General features: G+C 31.8%; 1 protein-coding gene across 1 annotated transcript; it reads left to right on the top strand.

Moving 5' to 3' along the window:
- Positions 1 to 1,770: 1,770 nt before the first annotated feature.
- Positions 1,771 to 12,169, top strand: LOC134243571 (ubiquitin carboxyl-terminal hydrolase 47-like). The gene is made up of 14 exons (XM_062725824.1): positions 1,771 to 1,787; positions 1,939 to 2,623; positions 4,698 to 4,802; positions 5,113 to 5,320; positions 6,513 to 6,631; positions 8,121 to 8,240; positions 8,388 to 8,505; positions 8,770 to 9,114; positions 9,681 to 9,772; positions 10,132 to 10,212; positions 10,439 to 10,519; positions 10,793 to 10,908; positions 11,722 to 11,838; positions 12,067 to 12,169. The coding sequence occupies exons 1-14, from the start codon at positions 1,771 to 1,773 to the stop codon at positions 12,071 to 12,073; spliced, it is 2,211 nt and encodes a 736-aa protein (XP_062581808.1). The 3' UTR covers positions 12,074 to 12,169.
- The last annotated feature ends 12,542 nt before the right edge of the window (positions 12,170 to 24,711 follow it).

The following is a 24,711-nucleotide window of genomic DNA, read 5'->3' as shown; positions in this document are numbered from 1 at the left end:
TTTATTTCACATATACAAAAGAAGAAACTCAATCAAGGTCTACATCTAATCAGCTATCTTTCCGATTCTTTTTATACAAAATGTATTCTTTTCTCATGATTACTGAGTATGTATTTTAGAAACTATTTTAGGGTGAAGTGCTATTTTTTTTTAATTGAAGTTTTACTAACGACGAAAAATTCTGCTTCTGCTTTATTCAAATGTTTATTCAATTGCCACTTCAGGATTTGTACTAAAATGCATATGCAATATTATGACATAAAAATATGTATTAAGTAGTTGAATTTTCCTCGGAAAAAAATTCGTGGTCACTATTTTTTTATACATCCACGTGTCAATCAGGGCACAGTCATATTAGGTATCCATAAATGATATCGAGGAAGATTTTTTTCTCCTATACCTATACATATACCTATATAGGTACAAGTATAGTAATATATTAATTGTGAACAAATATATTAGCGATAAGACCGATAGAAAAAGTGTCAATTCCAATGTGCTTTGATACCAGAAACAGACCAAAAATGAGCATTAATTTAAGAAATCTTCAATATTTTCTTTACCTCATATTAGTCACTTTGAATATACATGCATAAATCGTGTTAATTTGTGTTATGTTATTAATGTTCATAACTGTATACCGGCATTGTACTGTCTATAAAGTGAATTAAAACTTTAGAAAGACAATTTTCATTGTTGGTATATGGAGAGCTGAGAAAGTTAAACAAATTCCATAGAAAAACGCCAAGATGTTCTCAGCAATTAATTCTTGTAATTTAGTTAACACCACATAGATTTCAATAATTCAACGTCAAAAAGTTCATTTAGAACATGAAATGTGTATGGGCTCTTTTATATTGTGATATTGAACAATTCAAAAACGAAAATAAAAATTTCAAAACTGTCATTGATTAATTAAATGTTTAAGATCGCGACCTATGTTTATTTTTTAGTTGATAAGGTTGTATAATAAATCTGAAATAAACGTGAATTATATGATAACAAAAATTCTTTATCTTCTTTCTCGTGTATGTCAAATTTTAGATTCAAAATTTAACATATATTTTTTGAAACACCCTGTATATTCCAGTATTCTAAATAGGACACAAAAATCAATAAATAAATACGCTGTGTATTTATACGACGGTTTTATTCCACACGTATCATCAAGTTAATAAGGTTAATGTCTATATCTAGAAGAATGATTCATAATAAAAAATATTAATTCAAGTCAATAGAGGTCATTAGAGGCCATCATACTCTGTAATGATCTGGTTTGTTCTTTGATTGAGTTTAACTACCTTATGTACCCGTATGTGTAGATTCGTACTTTTTAAAATTCAACGCTTGTTAGCCGGTCTTGCTCTCGGTAGTCTGCAAATATAGTTCCACATATCCGGATTCAAATGAACCTTTTTAATATTTTATTAAGTAAACTTCTTTGTAAACTGTATAAATTTAATACATGCTTAATCAGAAAATCATTTATATTATGGTGTATACAGCTAAATTTTTAATTGGTATTTTAAAGGTTATCAAGTACAAAGTGCCACCTGACTGATTTTTTTTTCAAAACAAAAATTCAGCGAAGTAGAAAATGTGTGAAAGTGAAATTTAGCAACGTCTTATCAATACCGAATATAAAACTAGCTGTTGCTTATCAATCTTGTGATATCTAAGTCAATATACAAAAGGAATGTTGGGACACCATTTGCACGAGGAGTTAAAGGGCATACCATCAAAATAATAACATCATGGATATAAAGCAAGATGGCAGCATATGTGATGTATGTTTTGAAATGAAATTAAAAACTAAAGCTGAGACTATATGCAACACATGTGACATCAGACTATGTAAGGAATGTGTTGGTCATCACATTACCAACAAAATATCATTCAGACATGATGTTGTTCCTTTTAATTTCCATGAGACTCTAGATGTTGTATTGAGCTGCAAAAAGCATTGTGTAATATTTACTGTGACCAATGTGAGACAAGCATTTGTCTAAAATGTCTTTCATCCGGATTACATAAGGATCATGGTATTCAAACTTTGTCTGAAGCTTGTTATTTAAAGCAAGAATATATCAGGAAGGAAAGCGAGAATTTAAAATCAAACATCTTGCCTGCTTATCGATTTGCCTTGCAAGAAATAGAAAATCTTATTTCGAAAGCTACTATAGCACACAAACAAAGACAAAGTGCCATTGATACACTGGGGAAGGAATTCCACAAAATAGCAGATGACATTGTTTCAAAATATCGTACTGAAGCTAAAACTGCAGAGAAAAAGGACATTTATCCACTTCAAACACTAAAAGATGAATACCAAAACAAAATATCGTCAATAAATGAAGTGTTAGAAGAATTTGAAGGATTGTTTTCATCTGAAGTTCCCACTGGAATTCTGTCATATTGTTCTAGAAAAACATCACTAGAGGTCCCTGAAAAATTAAAGATCGTAATAGATATACCGGATTTTCATCCCAAATTTCTTTCCAAAGATGAATTTTGCAAACTGATAGGATGTCTACCATCATCTAGTATTGAAATCAGAGAAGAAAAGATATGTGCATCAACCATGATCTGTTCACCAGACATAGTTGTCAAGGATTCTGTGAGGGTAACTACATATTTAATTGATTTTAAAACAAGAGGCCATGGGCCACAATGTAAACCTGCATGCGTAACTTTTATCATGCTGTTTTTAACGGATTTTCCCTATGTCATACCTATTGTGGCCCCACCCAATGCTGGAGGTCATGATTTGGACGTTTTAGAATCTACAATTCCCCAGGATGCTTTCGCATGTTTCAGCTTTTCTGGACCAGTGGTTCCTAAAAAGAGTATTTTTTAATTCCACAAATCCTTTCTTCCTCTTTTCTTAAAATCTCCCCTTGTAACTGGTCTGGGGCCCTACAATTCAATAATTTAAAGCCCCCTTTACCTAAGAATGCTTTGTTCAAAGTTTGGTTAAGACTGACCGAATGGTACCTGAGAAGTTGATAATGTGAAAAGTTTACATACGACGGACAAAAGAATGGACGACGCACAACGGATGATCAGAAAAGCTCACTTGAGCTTTCTGCTCAGGTTAGCTAAAGAGTATGTAAGCAAAACTGTAAACAAGTCTCTCTTGGTGTGAGTATATACCTACATGTAATTCTTTAAGGTATCATGATATTAGGTTTCCAAAGTTTTAAAAATACAAAATTGTACTGCTTAAAAACATCCTGATAGTACAATAAAGTACTTTGAAGTTCATATAAAAAGATGTTTGAGTTTCCGATTGACATTATTTATGTAGTGTTTGAGATAATTTCTTTAAACAATATGTTGAAATTTCAATGGATACGTTATAAGCAGTACTACATGTAGTCCTATTTTTGTATTCGTACAAAGAAGAAGTTATCTTCTACATAATGAAAAGAAAACACTTGTTTTGGCCTTCATTATGCTCACCCCAAAATTTCGATATATCGACAACGTATTTTTAATTAAAAATAGTTGCTTCCGATCGTATATTGACTTCATGAAAAAACAGGTGAACGGTATCTGTATAAAAAAAAGATTGAATAACTTCCGAATCTTGAAAAAGTCTTGTCTACTGCAACATCTCAGACCTTTTCAGTGTCATCAAGATATATACAGACATCTCGTTGTTTTCTAACCATCGATAGAAGCTTAAAATTCATTAAATAATTCTGATGAATGTAATGCTCTATTTCTAAATAAATGATTATAAGATAAAAATATCACTACTGTGGCTTTCCAGATTTTAACGAAATGTGACAGTCAGTATAACATGTAGAATACTGTACTGAACTAAGGTCAAGTCAAATTATTTTTATTGATCTACATTAAAGTAATGGTAACCACATATTAAGTCAAGCAACCTTCGAGAAAAAAAATGTTAAACATACCAATCTTCAAGCTAAGCTCTTCTTTTCTGCGAAGTTGTTATTTTCGCTTTAACTAGATTTAACTCTTTTACTTGAACTGATGTTATGTACAACACTAATTAGAAAAAAAAATACTGGCAGAGGATAAGTGTTTAAATTAAAAAAAAAAACGTTTCTGTTGTTTTGTTAAGTAACTCAAAATTTCTGAATCGTATTTATTATTAAACTGTTACATTTTGTTGTTTTCATTTGAAAGTTCCGAGAGGGCTAGAAAGGTCTGTGGCTGCTTCCCTGTCCACTTCAAATTATTTAACAGTGTTAAATTAGGAAAAAAACATACACATATCTTTCTTTCTTTGTTTTGCCAAAGAGACGATGACTGTTCATTCAATCGTGCACGTTAAACAACTATGCATCTGGAACAGTTCATCATTTAAATGTCAAATATGTGCAAACACCTCAGGATCTGTAGTGTTATGGTCAAAGACTAAAATAGAAAAAAAATTAATCTTAATAGTGCTGCAGCTACAGAACCCATGACCCAGGGTTATGAAATTGACAAAAGTAGAAGATCTTTATGCTCACTCATCATAAATTTGCACTAAGTGGAAGATTTCATATTACTTACATAACTATTGGTTGTTCCATCACCTTCATTTTTTTCAATCTCCTTTTGATGCGTTGTTTTTTTTCTGTAGTCATATGAACGATGAATATTAATCGTTTATAAGTTTGTCTATGATTTGTGTATGTGAATTGTATTCAAGTATGTATTCATTGTATCCACGTTTACAGATAAAGGTGTACTACTTTCATCCACTAGAGAAAAGGAAAATTGAGCAGACGTTGGAAGTTAATAAAGACAAGACACTACAGGAGGCTACTGAAATGTGTTTTAAGGTTGGATGGTTGCACCTCTTCTCTGTTATAGGAAAAACAAACAATCAAAGAAACCAACTCGTCTCATCCTAGGATTTCTTTATTGGGTTGCATATAAATGTACATGTTGGAAAATTAGAAAATCTAGAAAACAGCCCTAGTATCACATGTGCATAAATGTTTTATATAAATCGTAAAGGTAATCTGCATTTCTAATGCTCATTTAATCCAGAGACTAATTATTAAGAAATTCCGATATCTTTATTAAAGCTATCATGTTCTGTTAGACACATTTGCATAAATTATTGTCATATGTTAAAAAATCTTTCAGCTATTCTGCGTTGATAAGTCTACCCCCCTGGACTGCTGTCGCCTGGTGAAGTTTGACGAGTACCAGGACGCGCTTGAGTGCTCCTTTGAGGACGAGGAGGACACACCCATGGGTCTGTTACTCGGAGGGGTCAAGCAGGCCTACAACTTTGATCTCCTCCTGGAAACAAAGCGCCGAGATCAAATGTTTCCAGAGTACAAACCTGGAGGTTAGTGAATAGATGATTTGATAAAACTTTATTCTCCTTCTTTGTGCTTTAATTAGTTAGGGCTGAAACAGACACTTTTTGGTGATCGCTTGTGATACGCACATGTAAATTGTACAAAAAGGTTGATATTCAACACAACAAGGGTTGATATCTAGAATTTGTTTTTAAAATATTATAATTACAGCCTACTCCGGATATATTGAAATTCAGGTGACCATGCAAATTATTTCAATATATCCGTAATTCAATATAAGCGAAATCGTAAAGCCGCCAATTTTACAAGTTCAATCCCGATCTTAAAATAAAGAAGAACAAACCCTAACAAATTAATGTTGTCATCGTTTATCTATAACAGTGAACAGATTACATAGAATATGAGTCCTTGAAAGTTTAAATATTTTTTTTTTATTTCTGTTTCATTGAAAAGACAATCTTTAACCTCATTATTATTCCCCGATCGCACTTATTTACGTTTTGGAGAAAATTCATCGGACTTAAACGTTTGAGTACTGCTGAACGCTGCTTGTATTTCATCGTAAGTGTACTCGGGTAAAATCCCTTAGTTATTTCGAATAAAGGCATATCAATAGCCATTAACAGTAAGTATTTAATTTCAAAGTGATGTTTTTTCCTAGATCTGTGGGGGTTACTATATTACGTTTAGCTGTTTATATGTACGTATTATATACATGGACGCAAAGAATTTAACAGTGAAGAATTTTATTTCCTAAGAGCATGCAGTATAAAAACACATAGGGTGAAAACTTAATTATTCACACCTGTGTATATAACTGGTCAATCAGGCATAATTACTGTCACCAACCGTAACGACAGCCGCCAGGGTGTACTTCAATGTAACCGTTATGAAAACAACTCATTATCACCTGTTGGGACCGATTAGTGGCTTCAATATAAGCGAAATTTCAATATATCCGATTTCAATATAACCGTTATTTTAATGCAAAGAATATGAGAGGCAAAAACTGGGGATTTATTTCTATTTCAAAATAAGCGGAATATCAAAATAAACGAGTTCAATATAAGTGGAGTAAGCTGTATGTGCATTTATTCCAGCAAAACTTTTTACCGGTGTAATGTACAAAAAATTAATATTCTAAAAGTATGTTTAAAAGTAAAAATATATAAATACCAAAAATTCAGTATAAATATTACAATTTCTTACATTTATAAGGGCTTACAGTAAAGTTGTATGTGGCAGATCTACAAAATGATGTCATTCAGGAATCGCCCATCATTGTACGGGCCTACCACGCTCAAACTATGACAGAGTTTAAACGTATGGTGGCAAAGGTGAATGGCACCTGAGATAAGGATCTATACATTAATTTCATTGTTATTGGCGTCATCTTTTATGCGTGATTCATCAGTTTGGAATTTATCCTCAACGATTAATTTTCACGAATGAAAAAACATTCTCTACAAACACAGAGCAAAATACATGTACATGGTTAGCGGCAAATAATATTCACGACTTGGAGTACGTCACGAAATTCGCGAATATTTCTCGTATGCGAATAGATGTTGGTTAACAGTATTTTACATAAACATAGCTGCTGTCATTAACAAGACACAGTTGAACAAGGGATGCCCCATTTACTTGGAATTGTACCTTGGAATCCGAAGTGTGTTCCTGATTTGGTAGCTTAGTTTTGGCTAAAAGGTGGAGTGCACTGAAGCTATGAGAGTTGGGTCCCGGTGTTTTGCGCAAAATAAAATCCCTCATGTCATGAAATTTGTTTTATAGGTATTAAACAATGTTTTAAGAGCAGCTTGTGGCATATTATATAAGAAAGTACCAAATATAATGCCGAGCGACACTAGCTTTTGTCAAGTTTCCAATGTTATTCATATACTCGTATACCGGTTTTCAACGACATTGTTTATATCGAGCCGCAACTTGGCCATTGGTCTAATTTGCACTAAATGTGGATTTTAGTTTAAACTTATACATGTCCAAGGGACAATGTTGGCCAAGGTGCGTCTCATTTCTAATTTTTTGAAAAAGTCTCCAAACTAATGTTGAGTTAGCCACTAAATTAACATTACTCACGCGACATTCCACGGTTCGATACGCCAACGCTTTCGTTGAACAGCTGTTGACCATTTCATTGTGTTTGTCATTTGAAGTTTATATTCGGACCGTATCTATCGTACTTCCAACTTCAAACTATGGAAGATTTTTTGCGCAAATTTTTATAAGGTTCGAAGATTATATACATTTTATTTGACTGTGTATTTTTCGTCAAGAGTGTTTTGAAAGAATTCATTCTGGTATTGGTAATGAGATTAGTAAATAATTACAGGCTCATGTCGCCTCAGTGTTATGATCTGGAGGGCGTGAATCTACACCATCCCTAAACACTAGAATCATTTATTATTTCTGCACCATGAAACTACATAGTCTCTCTCCTCATTATTTTAATTCATAGTGTAGCATCTGACTGCGAAAAAATCATATGTGCTACTGTTTATACATTCCACATCCATGCGATTAAAATTTCTCCGCCTATTTGTGGGTACCTTAAATTCGATATTGACCCCATTCAAATGTCCTGAATTTAAGGCTAACACATGTTCTTATTAACAGCATTATCTGTAATTATAGAAACAGGCATGACAAAAATTTCAAGGCATAAATATCAAAAGCATAATTGCTAGCACTATAATTATAGATTAATTTTGCCATATATTGAAATGTAAAGATTAAAATGGGTAGCCGAAAGGGTTCCAAATGACGTACTAAAGTGCACTCATTCTCTATGTATATTTTGAATTTCAGGTTTTGGGTGTCTCAGTAGCCCAGATGAGATGTGTTCTGGAAAGGTTTCACAATGACCTCAAATTTTTATCTGTCCCCAACAAAACACTGAAAACAGAGGGCTTCTTCAAAAGCAACAAGGTAATATTAGAAATTGAAAGTTAAACTGAAATAATCAGTTGGATATCAATTAAATCATTCAAAGTTGCATTATCTATTAAGTTAACATTTTCAATAGAAATAACATTTTCTTCCTCTTTTGAAATTGTCTTTGCCATGTTTATGTAGGTGTATGTGGAGTATTCCGGGGAGGAGGACACCACACACTTTACACACACCCACTTCTTCCGATTGCTGGACCGCCACCAAAACACCATCAGGATTCATGTCAATCTGCCCTCCACATGTTTGTAACCATGCTTCATATTATAATAACTAGTTTTTTATATGCAATCTGCAGAATCTAAATGTATTGAATATTGTAAAAGGAAACTTTTTAGATTGACTATTTTGGATTTATTAGTAGCACAGTTGATGTGTAGGTTTGTAAAAAATATACGTAGGAAAGCTTTGTATAGGAGTGTAAACAACATTAAGTTTTGTTCTATTTCTAAAATTGAGCTATAAATGCATACACATTTCCTCTTTTGTGATTTTTGTTTTATTTCAGCTGATGTAGAGGATTTCCTGAAGTCAAATTCAAGACATAAACAACTGTTGAAAAACGCCATAATAAACGCCAAACCCAGAGAGGACAGTTCTACTTCGTTAGAAATCAGAAGTAAAAGCGGAAGTGACTCCTTAGACGAGGAGATAAGCGACAGAGGAAGTGAAATAGATTTCAAACTGAAGACATCTGATGGACAGGACGAACTAGTGGAACACAGAGAGAGTGATTCGGAACAAAACTTGGATTCAGACTTTGATAATGATGTGACAATTATAAAAGAGGAGGATTCTAAACGTTATTTTCACATTGTTAACAATGTATTGGATTTGTTAACAAAACAAAGAAGTAAGGATTCTGTACATTTAATTTGAAATCTGAAAGGATTTTAGCTCCATATTTGTGTTGTAAAATTGTAACATATTTGTCTGTTCATGTTGGCACATGGAATATTGTTTCGCATTTTTTCTATGCAATCTACGTTGTATATTTAAAATTAATACGTTGTATTTCCCTGAAATCCTGAACCATTTTCATTTGCAATGAAATTTATTATATGAATTATTTTTTTTAGATATAACATGTTTAAAAAACAATTTGATCAGACAGATAGGATTCCAGCTTTTATCACGCAAATAATTTATTTGCAATTATTCCGAAAAAAAATTCAACATATTCATTAATACATGTATTGTGACACTAAGATTATCAGTAACTTTCAAATAATTCATGAAATTTGCTTAATCTTTTTTTCTTTTAGAGTCAAAGCTTTTTATTTTCATTTCAAACATTACAAATTTGTTGGCATGGTACAGTGTAAAAAGAATAAAAGTATCTATGTTTTAATGTTCATGCGTAAGATATCTGCTATTTGATATGAACATGATGAGAAACAATATTTTCTTTTCTTTCAGATTTAACAGTGCTTGTTGATAAACGAATTACACTTGGGGCTTTCAAAAAGGAGTTAGAACCTCACGTAGGAACATCTTCAGATAACTTTAAGGTAGCTCATCTTTTTTTACAAACAAGAAAGATAGTAAATTAAAATAGTTTTGTCCATGCTCTAATTCCGCTCTATCCCATGTACATGAAAAGTAAAAAAACATGATATAGGTGGATAAAAGTTTAAAGGTGTTATATGTATTAGAACATATCTTGTTTCACTGAGAGTATTACCAAATAGCTTCTTTTTCATTTACTAGTATGTCAAGTACAGTCAATTCTAATCTAACACTGTATAAACATGTTTAATTGTACTTATATGTTTTAGGAGGGGCATATACCTGTATATTTCTTTATCAGATCATGTGTTTATCAGTAGTTGATTCAGTTTCTAAATGTTTTTCTTATATTTTCGCATAGGTCTATCGTGCGTACTCAAATAATGAAGAGTTTGAAAGCATCAGACTTAATGAAACTCTTTCATTCTTTGAGGATGGACAGGTAGGAGAAGTGCACAGTATTTTTTCACATTTGTGACGATTACGATAATTAGGACTGAAAATGATAGATATCATATAATTCATGAATATTTATGATGCAGAGGGGAAATGTACTTTGAGATAAGATTTCTTGAGAACAATGTGAAAGAAATATATAAGATTTGAATCAAAGATAATTTCACATGCGGTGATTTGTTTACATTTCAAGTTACTGTGGTTCTTTTCAGTTGAACCTCAAGCTGGGAAGAGCTTTAAAACCAGGAGAATACAGGGTCAAAATCTATCAGCTTCTTCTCAATGATGCAGAGGTGGGGATGTAAAAGTCATGTTTTAGTAACTTTGTTTTTGGAAAAAAGTAATGATATCACCGGAATCTAAGTGATATGCTATACTCCTATAATTTTATCAACTTAATTACTGTAATAGAGCATAATCACTTACATTGACTGATTATTTCATGTAGTTTTACAGATAAAGAGTTTTATTTTCTAAATGTCATCCCTCCTTTGAAAAAAGACAGAACCATTTTGATGTAACATTTCTAACTGTGTGTTTTGAAAAAAAATTGTTCCTATTTATAGCCTGGGAAGTTTTTGATTGACACCATATTTGCCAAAGGAATGTCTGTCTTAGAATCCAAGAAACTGATTATCCCCGACATCAAAGAACAGTGTGGTATAGACATCCCTCTGGAAAGGTAAACAAAGTAATACAAACACATATAGAAATTTTAGTTTGCTTGATTTGAGGACAAATAATTGTTCACAACGTTTGAAGTGCAAGGTTTTAAGATAAAGTTATGAAGTATACACATACACCTATAAAATAATATTTCTGTTGAAAAAATGATACAGCCAAACTTATATTATGTCAAAATCTATGGGACCAAAAAAAATATATTGAGATACTGTAAACTAATCTTTATTCGAGTACTAGAAATAATCAGGTAAAGAATTATTTGTTCAAATATTGTCATCAAATGATCAAAATAGAACCATTTTACCCTTAATTGAAAATATTTATCTTACAAGTTTCACAACCTACTTTAACTCGCAAATATAAATCATCCTTAAAGAGGCTAGGGGTGGCAGCCATTTTTAGACTATTTCAAACTCCTTTCAAAGGAGAGCTCCATATAAAGATATACAAAAATGATCAAGTTTTAAAACTAAAATGTATGAATTTTCTCTTTGTCAAATGATAGTTGACAGCTAAAGATAACATATCTAAAAAAAATTAATTAAATCGGGTGGTTAATTTGGAATTAATTTGTTGACCCACCAGCCTCCTTAAGCATTTATTTTGCTTTGTGATTATAGAAAAATTTCCTTCATCGCAAAAATTAGAATAGATTGGACATATTACTTATGACATATTCTTGATATTCAAGGTATTGGGGTACTCAGAACTGAGAAGTAAAACTATAATAATATCCTTTTAAAATTTCTTTCATCCATTGTTTCGAATTCTGTATCCCAGAACTTGATTTCGATCGATTTTTTCCCGTTAGATGTCGGCTGCGTAAGAAGACATGGAGAAATCCCTGCACGGTGTACGTAGACAATCAGATCTACGAGGATAATCCATATCTTCGCCAATTGGGAAGTCTATTTACAAATCCTGGATGGTAATTTGTGGATTTTGTTTGAAAGTTTTTCCTCAGTTTCCAACTTTTCCCCTAAAAAGCCATGCTGGATTCTAAAATTAAAATCAGCAATATTATATCGAGTTTAAATTCTTTGTGTATAATACTAACTTTTCGGATTTGTACTCGTTCCCCCTTTTTTTTAATCAGTAAAGTTAAGAAAGAGAGGAAGGAATCTTTGAATTTAACAAATTTTTATTTATTTGACAGGGCCTGAAGAGATGAACACTACGTCATAACTGGCCATTTTTGTCCGGAGATGGAGACCCAGTACATATGAACTGGACCTATTCCAGGAAGTGATTTTGTCGTCCCCAACTGTGGATGACCTCAAAGATAAGGTAACATTTGAATAAAAAAATAATGATTACCTCATTAGATATATAGTTGCTAAAAATGGTCAAACAAGGACCATCTTTAAAACTCGCTGTGCTCCTACAATGAGTTATGTTGAAAAGCTCAAAGTTCAACCTGAATTCTTGTGTGTCATAATACAGCCATACAGACTTTCAATATACTTGATTATACATTATGTTTTCCCCTATTTCTAAAATAAGCGGAATCCCTGTACATGATATTGAGTATGCAAAGGTAAACTTTTTAATAAACATGTACAGTAGCAGAGTCTTTTTCAATTTAATAATTTTCCTAATTTTGTAGTTATTTTACACCGTTATAACCTTCTTACTACGAGGTGAAAAATTGAAATACACGGCAGAGTTATGACAAAAGCACGTTTTAAAGAAATGTCACGTTTTAGCATGGTGCATTTGTAAAATATTAAAAAAAACAAATGATTGTTAACAGGCAAAAATCTGAATTTGTGAATTTCTATGATCTTCCCCAACAAGAAATGTTTATAAAAAAAATAGATTCGACCCTTTCGTTTTTAAATTTTGCCCAGCATTTTACTTCTCTCCTGTTGTATGGATAGATAATTTCAATTATATGTAAAATTGTTCTGTCTTGATCATTTTATGACAATAGTTGAACAGGTCATTCTTTACCTGATTATTACTTTTTATTTGTCATATTTATATAGATAAGCATTTAGATGAGAATAATGTATGAGGCAAAAAGCTACATTCTACACTATTTGTTTTAAACCAATTCATAATGATAGGATTGAAGGACTCATGTTACAAATAGATTGTGTAGCTTTCATGAACAGTCACTGAAGCAAGGAAAAGATTTAAATGGGGTGCTACATTAAAGATAAGATCTTTTAGTTATTTTAAAATGAAAAAAGATAGCTTTAAAATTCAGATAGCTGAGTTTGAGCATTTAAACTTTCACAAATAAAAAATATTTTCTAATAATCTAAATCATAAAAGAGTGAACAATAAAGAAGATATTATACGGTAAGCAAGTATATATTTTACTTTTTGTTTTATTTTTTAAATTTTCAATTCGGTCAATTTCATTGATTTGTATTCAATACTAATTTTATTCCATGCGGGGTTGTTAATTTTTATATTGAACAATGTACAGTTTTTTTATTAGATCGTGTCAAAATATTCAGTTATTTGCAATTACATCAGCGAATTATGTACCAAATTATTCTGACAAATTAAATTGTCAGTTAATTTTGGATTTGTTAAATCGATAAAGTATCTACTGTTTGCACCAGTATTACTTCTCATTGAAGTGTCCGGTGGTATATAATATAAATCTCGTTTGTACTAAGTTTTGAAGATGCACTATTGAATAATATTTTGATCCGTGTGCATGAAATCTTATTGAGATTTTTTAGGAATAGCAGTGTCTACTGGAATACTTTATACATGGTTAAATTTATTATCAACTTCATATTTCATTTGCTGACAATTATGACTACCAAGACAAAAACATCAATATTGTTTCATTTCTTCCAGTTTACCGTTCAAGACGTGAAATGTTTATCAACTAGTAAATAATTTTTATGAAATTCGCCAACAAGAAATGTCTCTAAAAAGATAGATTCGTCTTTCCAAATTCCGCCAAGCATTTTACTTCCCTTCCGTTGTAAGATAAATATTTTCAATTATGCGTAAAATGGTTCTGTTTTGATCATTTGATGACAATATTTGAACAAATAATTCTTTACCTGATTATCACTCTTTTACTTGTGATATTTTAAAAGATAGATATTCCGATGTGAATAGTGTATACGCTACATTCCACACTATTTTTTCAATTCAAAATGATAGTATTGTAAATGTATCCTAAAAATAGAGTCTGTAGACTTAGCCATAATTAATAAGTACCGGTTATTGTTGTGTATGTAAAGATATACCTCTAATTGGCATCCATGCGTCAGTATGACAGTCAATAACGCGAAAAAAGACTGTCGCCTCTTAATATATACTCTTAAAAAACACAGAGTAGATTTTTAGTGACATATTGAACACACGGGTACTTGTGGACATCCCCCCCCCCCCCAAAAAAAAAAAAAATAGTCAACCCCGGGGCTTTATGGACTTTTTTTTTTTTCTTTTTTTTTTTTTACAAATTATAATTATTACGCTCATTCATCATAAGTACAATAGAAAAACAGAGATCTCTCTAGTAATGTATAATGTGGTATTTTTTGTTGAGCGATTATTATGGGGGTTTAGGTATTTTTTCTATTGTCAAACGAGCCGTACGTGGCTGTGTACTGTGAGACTGCAATACGGCATTAGGATGCTGCAAAATTGAATAGGAATGTGTAAGGAGATTATGGTTAGAGTATCTATTTTCCATCAAAATCCTTTGAATTCGAACCAAATCAATCTTACTTGAAATTGAATAAGCACTAATATAATGTCATATTTTTGTGTAACATGTGACATGACATATTGCTGCATTAGCCAGAATCTTTATCACATGCACTCAGTGTTTTCCCTAAGAGCCGGCAATCAGGTAAATTGACCGCTTTAAATGACAAAATTGTCACTTTAGAATAACAATTTGTTGTAAGATCCACAGAGATTTTGTGATCACTAACCCTTTACTTTGAAATAAACGGAAAACACTGATTCATAACAATCTATCATCATATGTGAAATGAACTACTTATCATTATTCTCCCATCCAATCAGATGGGAGGCATGGAGGGCAGCACTTTTTATGTTCTGAAGGTACTTCTTCATGAACCGGTGGTCGCAGCTTCTGTCTTCAGGTGAACCCCATCACTTGCCAAGTATTTCATGTCTGGGTTCCAGAAACTACAGTGGTGCCAAATTTAATTTTGCTGGTGAACTGGTGATATTGATGGTGTAAAAGTTTATTATTGTCAATCACTGTCGCCTACTTGGATGGATGTCTGCTGACCAACTTGAAAGTCGAGTAATTCTCTTGAGCTGGCTAGCTCGCGGGTCTTGAGACCGCCCCTGGCTCATATTAACGATTTAATGGATGTTTCTGTAGCCGTGAATTATCGGAATCTGGTTCATTCAGTTAAAAAACACAAAGCAACTCTTCAAAGAAGGATTGACCTATCTGCACTACAGTGCGCGGTTTGGGATATAAGGTTTTTACCTCCATGCTGACTAATCCGAAATCGATTAAGACAATTGCACAATCCATTAAACTGTTCAAACTGATAACGCGTCTGAGGTGGTGTCGCAGGAGTAAAAAATATAGCTTTAAATCAGAGAAATTTGAATTTCTCTCTAAATTCATAAAATTGATTCCAACCTCATGTTTGCGTAAAATTGAATTAATTGAGCACTCGATCCCGATGAAGCCGAACCCGATCCAAACATGAGTTCGATCCCGATCCAGTCGACCCCACTCTTTTTACATTAAAAATCAATAGCAACTGCAATTTTCATCTAAATTTGTCAAAAACAATGTAAAATAGATTGTATATAAATCATTTTATAAGACATAAAATTGTATTTGTGTAAATTTTCGAATTTGCACTATTAGTTAATTCTTTCATCCGTATGCATGCAATCTTATTGAGAGTTTTTAGAGACGAGAGTGTCTACTGGAATACTTCATACATGGTTAAATTTATTATCAATTTCATATTTTATTTTCTGACATGACTACCAAGACAAAAACACCAATATTGTTTCATTTCTTCAAGTTAACTGCTCAAAACGTGAAATGTTTATCTACTAGTAAATAATTTCTATGAAATTCGCCAACAAGAAATGTCCGTAAAAAGGTAGATTCGTCTTTCCAAAATTCTGACAAGCATTTTACTTCCCTTCCGTTGTAAGATAATTTTTTTTCAATTATGGGTAAAATGTTTCTATTTTGATCATTTGACGAAAATAGTTGAACAGGTAATTCTTTATTTGATTATTACTTTTTTACCTGAGGTATTCTAAAAGATAAACACTCCGATGTGAATAGTGTATAAGCTACATTCCACACTATTTTTTCAATTCAAAATGATAGCATTGTAAACGTGTCCAATAAATAGAGTGTGTAGACTTAGCCATAATTAATAAGTACCGGTAATTGTTGTATCTATACAGATATATCTCTAATTGACATCAATGCGTCAGTAATACAGTTACTAATGCAAGAAAACCCACTGTCGCTTCGTTATATATACACTTTAAAAACGCATGGTAGAATTTTATTGACACATTGAACACACGGGTTCTTGTGGATATCCCCCCCCCCAACAAAAAAAAAATAGTCAACCCCGGGGCTTCTTGGAGTATTTTCACAAATTATATTTATTACACCTATTCATTATAAGTACAATAGAAAAAAGTGAGATCTCTCTGATAATGTATAGTTGGGTATTTTTTGTGGAGCGACTATTTTGGGGGTTTAACTATATTTTGTATTGTCAAATGAGCCGTATGTGGCTGTGTACTGTGAGATTGCAATACAGCACTAGGATGCTGCAAAATTGAATAGGCATTTGTAGGGAGATTATGGTTAGAGTACCTATTTCAATGAAAATCCTTTGAATTCTTACTTTCGCAAAATTCCGTTTTCCATTTCATTACACTACCAACACCAACTTTTTTAACATCCTGGAGACAGTTATCAGTCTAACGTTCATTACAAAGTATTATCACCCTTTAACTTATAAGAGTCTTTCCGATAAACATTATGGATTAGTATCTCGTAGGCAACTGAAAACTGTCTTGTTACTTGATCTGTGCAATTCGGGGATAGATCATGCTTTAGATGACGTTCATTGTGTTACATTAATGCAATTTACAGTATCCTCTAAAGTGATGCTCTGCTGCTGATGTCACACGTAGTGTACCGTATTTTTGCCAACATTGGATGTTCGATCTTAATGGTTTATGTTTTATAGGTTAGATTGATCGATTGATTGTATATTGTTTACCGCCGAGTCCGCAATTTTCAGCCATATTTCGACGTATTATATGTTCGATATATAGCTGTTCGAAACATTAGATATATATAGCTGTGCGAAACATTAAATTCAAAACTCTTGCAATTGTAGACTGTGGTACCCCTGCTTCCAGTCGCCTATTTTTCTTTTTATGCTATGCAACATTCAGAAACAGCAGTTTTAGAAAGTGTCAATTTTCAAATAAAACCAAATTCAAAATATCGAGAACCCCTGCTTTTTATAGCCCTTTTAAACCTGAAAGAATTGCAGCAGAAATCAACAAATTGATATTGAGATCAAAACTTTTGGAGGAATGTTGCAAAATCAGGTTTATTTTGTCTCTGAGAATTGTAGAATAGCTGTAAAGTTAACAATTGCATAAAAGAAATGCATTTCAGCCGAATGCAATTTTTCAATCTACACAAAAAGGTATGGCAAAACTATATATATAATTTGCAGGGCATTGTTCCTAATATGCCTTTCTTTTTTTTGGGGGGGGGGGTGAGTTTATATAAAATGGTCCTTCTTACTGTTCGGAGGAACTGTAAAATGCGAAACCGATTTAGGAAAACAATGTTAAAGTTTCGATAATTGAGCTTGAACTTTTGAATTGTTACAAATTTAAACAATGATTTCTCCTAATCAGATTCAAAAAAGAGTTGATGTTAATGGGAGGAAACTACAGAGTAAGCTCTTTATTAACTTGTTTCAACTTTTTTATTATCTTATCCGTCAATTTCATTCAATTATACTATTTACTACTTTTTGTCATAGAAGGAGGATAATTCTGAAATTTATCAAAAGGTAGAGTTTTGTGTTACATCGTGTCATAACTTTCAGATATTGAAAAAAAAAATTGCATAAACATGGACCGAATTATTTTGACTAAATGAATATTCATTTTTGGATTGAGTTAATCTATAAAGTAACTGATGAAGAGTCCATTAGTTTTAGTTCTAATTGACGGCAGTTAATGTACAATATGCATTTAGTTTGTACTAATTATGAATTTGCACTATTGTCTATTTCCGTTATCAATAAAATGTGGAGAATTCGGAGAACAGAGTAGAGAATGCCTGTTGTCTTATAGCATATATACCGTTCTTACTGCGAGGTAAAAAATTGAAATACACAGCAGAGAGTTTTTACAAAAAGCACGATATAAAGAAATGTCACGTTTTAGCATCGTGCATTTGTATAACATTAAAAGTGTAAATGATTGCAAACGGTCAAAAATTTGAATTTGCGAACAAGAAATGATTATAAAAAGATAGATTCGAACCTTTCGTTTTTAAATTTAGCCCAGTATTTTACTTCTCTCCTATTGTATGATAGATAATTTCAATTATATGGAAAATTGTTCTACTTTGATCATCTTAAGACAAGAGTTGAACAGGTCAATCTTTACCTGATTATTACTTTTTATTTGTAATATTTATATCGATAAGCATTTAGATGAGAATAATGTATGAGGCAAAAAGCTACATTCTACACTATTTGTTTTAAACCAATTCAAATGATAGGATTAAATGATTCATGATATAAATAGATTGTGTAGATTTCAATTTTTTTAACAGTCACTGAAGCAAGGAAAACATTTAAAGGACGTCCTGCATTCAAGATAAGATCTAATATGTGGGTCTGTAGGTTAGTCTAAGAGGAAAACGACTGCGAGTAAAAGTCAGATAGCTGAGTTTGAGCATTTAAACTGTCACAAGTTGAAACAATATTTTTTAATAATCAGATTCATAAAAGAGTGAACAAAAGAGAAGAAATTATATGGTAAGCAGCTATTTTCTTACTTTTTTCATTTTCTATTTTTTTTAATTAGGTCAATTTCATTGATGCGTATTCAATTCTAATTTTAGTCCATGATGGGTTGTTAATTCTAATACTGAACAAAGTAAAGTTTGTTTTTTTTTTATTAGATCGTGTCAAAATGTTAAGATATTTGCAATCACATCTGCAAAATATCTTCCAAATTATTTTGACAAATTAAAATTTCACTTAATTTTTGATTTGTTAAATCGATAAAATAACTACTGTGTGCACCAATATTCCTTCTCATTGAAGTGTCCGGTGGAATATAATGTAAATCTCGTTTGTACTTATTTTCGAATTTGCACTATTGGTTAATTCTTTTATCCGTATGCATACAATCTTATTGAGAGTTTAGGGGACGAGAGTGTCTACTGGAATACTTCATACATGGTTAAATTTATTATCAATTTCATATTTTATTTGCTGACAATTATGACTACCAAGACAAAAACACCAATCTTGTTTCATTTCTACAAGTTCACTGCTCCAAATGTGAAATGTTTATCTACTAGTAAATAATTTCTATGAAATTCGCCAATAAGAAATGTCCCTAAAAAGATAGATTCGTCTTTCCAAAATTCTGGCAAGCATTTTACTTCCCTTCCGTTGTAAGATAATTTTTTTTCAATTATGGGTAAAATGGTTCTATTTGATCATTTGATGAGAATAGTTGAACAGGTAATTCTTTATTTAATTTTTACTTTTTTACCTGTGGTATTCTAAAAGATAAACATTCCGATGTGAATAGTGTATAAGCTACATTCTACACTATTTTTTCAATTCAAAATGATACATGTAGCATTGTAAATGTGTCCAATAAATAGAGTGTGTAGACTTAGCCATAATTAATAAGTACCTGTAATTGTTGTATCTATAAAGATATATCTCTAATAGACATCTATGCGTCAGTAATACAGTTACAAATGCAAAAAAAAAAACCACTGTCGCTTCGTAATATATACTCTTTAAAAACGCATAGTAGAATTTTATTGACACATTGAACACACGGGTACTTGTGGATATCCCCCCCCCCCGAACAAAAAAAAAATAGTCAACCCCGGGGCTTCTTGGAGTATTTTCACAAATTATATTTATTACACCCATTCATCATAAGTACAATAGAAAAAAAAGTGAGATCTCTCTGATAATGTATAGTTGGGTATTTTTTGTGAAGCGATTATTTTGGGGTTTAGCTATTTTTTCTATTGTCAAATGAGCCGTATGTGGCTGTGTACTGTGAGATTGCAATACAGCACTAGGATGCTGCAAAATTGAATAGGCATTTGTAGGGAGATTATGGTTAGAGTACCTATTTCAATGAAAATCCTTTGAATTCTTACTTTCGCAAAATTCCGTTTTCCATTTCAATACACTACCAACACCAACTTTTTTAACATCCTGGAGACAGTTATCAGTCTTAAGTTCATTACAAAGCATTATCACTCTTTAACTTATAAAAGGCTTTCCGATAAACATTATGGATTAGTATCTCGTAGGCAACTGAAAACTGTCTTGTTAAATTATCTGTGCAGTTCGGGGATAGCTAATGCTTTAGATGACGTCATTGTGTTACATTAATGCAATTTACATTATCCTCTAAAGTGATGCTGTGCTGCTGATGTCACACGTAGTGTACCGTATTTTTGCCAACATTGGATGTTCGATGTTAACGGTTTATGTTTTATAGGTCAGATTGATCGATTGATTGTATATTGTTTAACGCCGAGTCCGCAATTTTCAGCCATATTTCGACGGATTATATGTTCGATATATAGCTGTTCGAAACATTAAATATATAGCTGTGCGAAACGTTAAATTAAAACCTCTTGCAATTGTAGACTGTGGTACCCCTGCTTCCAGTCGCCAATTTTCTTTTTTGTGCTAGGCAACATTCAGAAACAGCAGTTTTAGAAAGTGTCAATTTTCAAATAAAACCAAATTCAAAATATCGAGAACCCCTGCTTTTTATAGCCCTTTTAAACCTGAAAGAATTGCAGCAGAAATCAACAAATTGATATTGAGATCAAAACTTTTGGAGGAATGTTGCAAAATCAGGTTTATTTTGTCTCTGAGAATTGTAGAATAGCTGTAAAGTTAACAATTGCATAAAAAAAATGCATTTCAGCCGAATGCAATCTTTCCAACTACAAAAAGGGGTATGGCAAAACTATATATATAATTTGCAGGGCATTGTTCCTAATATGCCTTTCTTTTTTTTGGGGGGGGGGGGTGAGTTTATATAAAATGGTCCTTCTTACTGTTCGGAGGAACTGTAAAATGCGAAACCGATTTAGGAAAACAACGTAAAAGTTTCGATGATTGAGCTTGTACTTTTGAATTGTTACAAATTTAAACAATGATTTCTACTAATCAGATTAAAAAAAGAGTTGATGTTAATGAGAGGAAACTACACAGTTAGCTCTTTATTAACTTGTTTCAACTTTTTTATTATCTATTCCATCAATTTCATTCAATTATAACGAGGTGAAAAATTAAAATACACGGCAGAGAGTTTTTACAAAAAGCACGTTATAAAGATTTGTCACGTTTTAGCATCGTGCATTTGTATAACATTAAAAGTATAGATGATTGCAAACGGTCAAAAATTTGAATTTGTGAACAAGAAATGATTATAAAAAGATAGATTCGAACCTTTCGTTTTTAAATTTTGCCCAGCATTTTACTTCTCTCCTATTGTATGATAGATAATTTCAATTATATGAAAAATTGTTCTATCTTGATCATTTTATGACAAGAGTTGAACAGGTCATTCTTTACCTGATTATTACTTTTTATTTGTAATATTTATATAGATAAGCATTTAGATGAGAATAATGTATCAGGCAAAAAGATACATTCTACACTATTTGTTTTAAACCTACTATAATGATAGGATTTAATGATTCATGTTATAAATAGATTGTGTACATTTCAATTTTTTTAACAGTCACTGAAGCAAGGAAACATTTAAATGACGTCCTGCATTCAAGCTAAGATCTTTTATGTGGGTCTGTAGGTTAGTCTAAGAGGGAAACGACTGCGAGTAAAAGTCTGATAGCTGAGTTTGAGCATTTAAACAATCACAAATTGAAACAATATCTCTTAATAATCAGAGTTATTAAAGAGTGAACAAAAGAGAAGAAATTATGTGGTAAACAGCTATTTTGTTACTTGTTTCATTTTATAATTTTTTGAATTCGGTCAATTTCATTGATTCGTATTCAGTTCTAATTTTAGTCCATGATGAGTTATAAATTCTAATACTGAACAAAGTAAAGTTAGTTTTTTTATTAGATTGTGTCAAAATGTTCAGACATTTGCAATCACATCTGCAAAATATCTACCAAATTATTTTGACAAATTAAAATTTCAGTTAATTTTTGATTTGTCAAATCGATAAAATAACTACTGTGTGCACCAGTATTCCTTCATATTGAAGTGTCCGGTAGTATATAATGTAAATCTTGTTTGTACTTATTTTCGAATTTGCACTATTGGTTAATTCTTTTATCCGTATGCATGCAATCTTATTGAGAATTTTTAGGGATGAGAATGTCTATTGGAATACTTCATACATGGTTAAATTTATTATCAATTTCATATTTATTTGCTGACAATTTTGACTACGAAGACAAAAACACCAATATTGTTTCATTTCTTCCAGTTAACTGCTCCCAACGTGAAATGTTTATCTACTAGTAAATAATTTCTATGAAATTCGCCAATAAGAAATGTCCCTAAAAAGATAGATTCGTCTTTCCAAAATTCTGGCAAGCATTTTACTTCCCTTCCGTTTTAAGATAATTTTTTTCAATTATTATCACGAACTCTTTGTTCAAATATGTACACCTGAAAACGGATTTCCCGTTTGTCCAATATAATATTCTTGACACACGTCAAAAAAAACTAAATGCCAGGGTTCGTGTGCACAAACAACAAATCAAAGACCCTAGTATGCGTAATACACCGTGTTGTGAACATTTCGCAAAATGTGGCAAAGGAATATTTAAGATTTTCCCTTTTTATAAACTCCCAAATGAAAACGAAATTTAGCTCTGGTCAATAGTCTTTTTAAATATGGCGGTTGTCTTTGGCGGTTGTCTTTGGTTTTAAAAAGACTATTGACCAGAGCTAAATTCAACACCACTCCAGAACAATATTCCGTAACAAGATGCGGTGATCCGAGATGCGGTACCTGTCCTAACCTACGAACAGGATCCTCTATTATTTTCAAGTGTGGAAAAACATTTCTTGTGAATGAAAATATGACCTGTAAGAGCAAAAACCTCCTTTATTGTATTACGTGTAACAACTGCGGAGAGGAATACATCGGCCAGACCGGGACCCAATTAACCGCCCGCATGCGCGTACATCGCCAACAAATTAACAATCCGAGCCTCAGAAACACGCCATGCAGTGAACATTTCGATATTTGCTCACAAGGAAACTACTGTGTGTTCCCCTTTTATAAACTTAGGAACGATTCCACTGCAATGAGATTAGCAAAAGAAAACTACTTCATAAATCTTTTTTCACCAAAACTGAACAATCATTAACATTGAGAAATTACCTAGTTTTATATATCATCAATTAGAATTTCTGTTTACTTTGTTTATTGAGACTGAAAAATATGTGATTTATTGTCCATTATTGTCCAATTTGATTTTCCCTAACTTTTACGTAACGTAGCCATACTATGACGTCATAGATTACCTCCTTCCCTGCAAAGACTCTCATGACGTCATGACGTCATAGTTAACGTTACTATGCAAAACAATCAGTTCAATTTATGTACACCTGAAGACGGATTATGAAATCCAGAAAGCGCTTGTGTTAAATGAAATTTGGAAACTTCATTTTCTTTTTCTTTTATAATTATTTTCACCTGTGTGACATCGACTGTGAACTATTTTCAACTATATATATATATATATATATATATATATATATATATATATATATATATATATATATATATATATATATATATATATATATATATATGATTAATCTTACTGTTCGGAGAGACTGTAAAATGCACAACAGATTTACATGAAGAAGAACGACTGACTTGAAGAAGTTGCGAAGAATGAGCTTGAGCATTTAAACTGTTACACAATTAAAGAATGATTTCTTCTAATCAGATTTAAAAAAAAGATTGGACATTAATTGGAGTAAATTACACGGTGAACTCTGTACTAACTTGTTTAACTTTATTTATTATCTTTTCAGTCAATTTAATTCATTTGTACTCTTTACTACTTTAAGTCATAGAGGGGTCTTAATATATAAAAAGATAGAGTTTTATGTAACATCATAATTTTCAGATATTTAAAAAAAACAATACAGAAACATGTATATATTATTTCAGACAGAAGAATTCAGAATTGCAAGATAAATACATATAGTCTCTAACATGCCTCATGCAATATTTATTTCATTTTTCTTCTTTCAGAATTAAATCATGGGCGATATTGAGTTCCTAAAAGGTCCCACAGAGCTATTGTTTTTCTATATATGCATTTTAATCATGGCAAGTATATTTCAAAATGATTTGAAATAAATCAAACAAGCATTTACATGTACAGTATGGACTTGAATGCTGCAGTACTTGTTTAATTTAAAAAAAGAAAGACTTTTTTCAATGGATAATATCATTTGCGGTTATATCTCCTAAGACTCAGATAACTAGTGTTCAATGCCCCCATTATAAAATCTATACATCAATAGGTTTC

Source organism: Saccostrea cucullata, unplaced genomic scaffold (assembly GCF_032062105.1).
Source record: "Saccostrea cucullata isolate Sc308-1 unplaced genomic scaffold, CSIRO_AGI_Scuc_v1 ctg5173, whole genome shotgun sequence".
Taxonomy (NCBI): domain Eukaryota; kingdom Metazoa; phylum Mollusca; class Bivalvia; order Ostreida; family Ostreidae; genus Saccostrea; species Saccostrea cuccullata.
The sequence above is the reverse complement of the archived record's forward strand: the minus strand, read 5'-3'. Positions and strand labels throughout refer to the sequence as shown.

Bases quoted from the DNA above. Each gene is read 5' to 3' on its own strand.
- LOC134243571 (XM_062725824.1), top strand. The intron at 9,773-10,131 runs GTAGCTCATCTT...ATTTTCGCATAG, and splicing joins CATCTTCAGATAACTTTAAG to GTCTATCGTGCGTACTCAAA. The intron at 10,520-10,792 runs GTGGGGATGTAA...TCCTATTTATAG, and splicing joins TTCTTCTCAATGATGCAGAG to CCTGGGAAGTTTTTGATTGA.